Raw genomic sequence first — 325 nt, 5'->3', positions numbered from 1 at the left:
GAGGGCCCCACATGCTCCCCGTTTCCCCGGCCCGCGCAGCTCCGCGGCGCCAGGCCCCGCCCCTCGCGGGGATCCACCAATCGCGAGGCTCGTTAGCGGCGCCAGGCCCCGCCCCGCGCCCTCGTCACTCACGGTAGCAGCCCTGCCGCCAGTAGTGCGTCGGCAGGCAGTCGTCGCACTTGGGCCCCGCCGCTCCCTCGCGGCACTCGCAGAAGCCGGTCTCGTTGCACCGGTCGTGCACGGAGCCGATCTGGTTGCAGTTGCACTCTGGGGGACACACGGGCCGGCGAGGCGGTCAGCGGGGCCCCGGCCCGCGCGGTGCGGC

At 75.7% G+C, this 325-nt stretch overlaps 1 protein-coding gene across 1 annotated transcript in view; it reads right to left on the bottom strand.

The window, feature by feature from the left end:
- Positions 1-124: 124 nt before the first annotated feature.
- Positions 125-325, bottom strand: part of LOC105989287 (netrin-G2-like) — a 3,115-nt gene continuing 2,914 nt past the window's right edge. Inside the window, exon 3 of the mRNA XM_013021246.1 lies at positions 125-267. Coding sequence (XP_012876700.1) covers positions 125-267 — 143 coding nt within the window. The remainder of the gene's footprint in view (positions 268-325) is intronic.

Source organism: Dipodomys ordii, unplaced genomic scaffold (genome assembly GCF_000151885.1).
Source record: "Dipodomys ordii isolate 6190 unplaced genomic scaffold, Dord_2.0 Scaffold55, whole genome shotgun sequence".
Taxonomy (NCBI): Eukaryota; Metazoa; Chordata; class Mammalia; order Rodentia; family Heteromyidae; genus Dipodomys; species Dipodomys ordii.
Note: the sequence above shows the minus strand (reverse complement) of the source record. Positions and strands in the feature narration are given on the sequence as shown.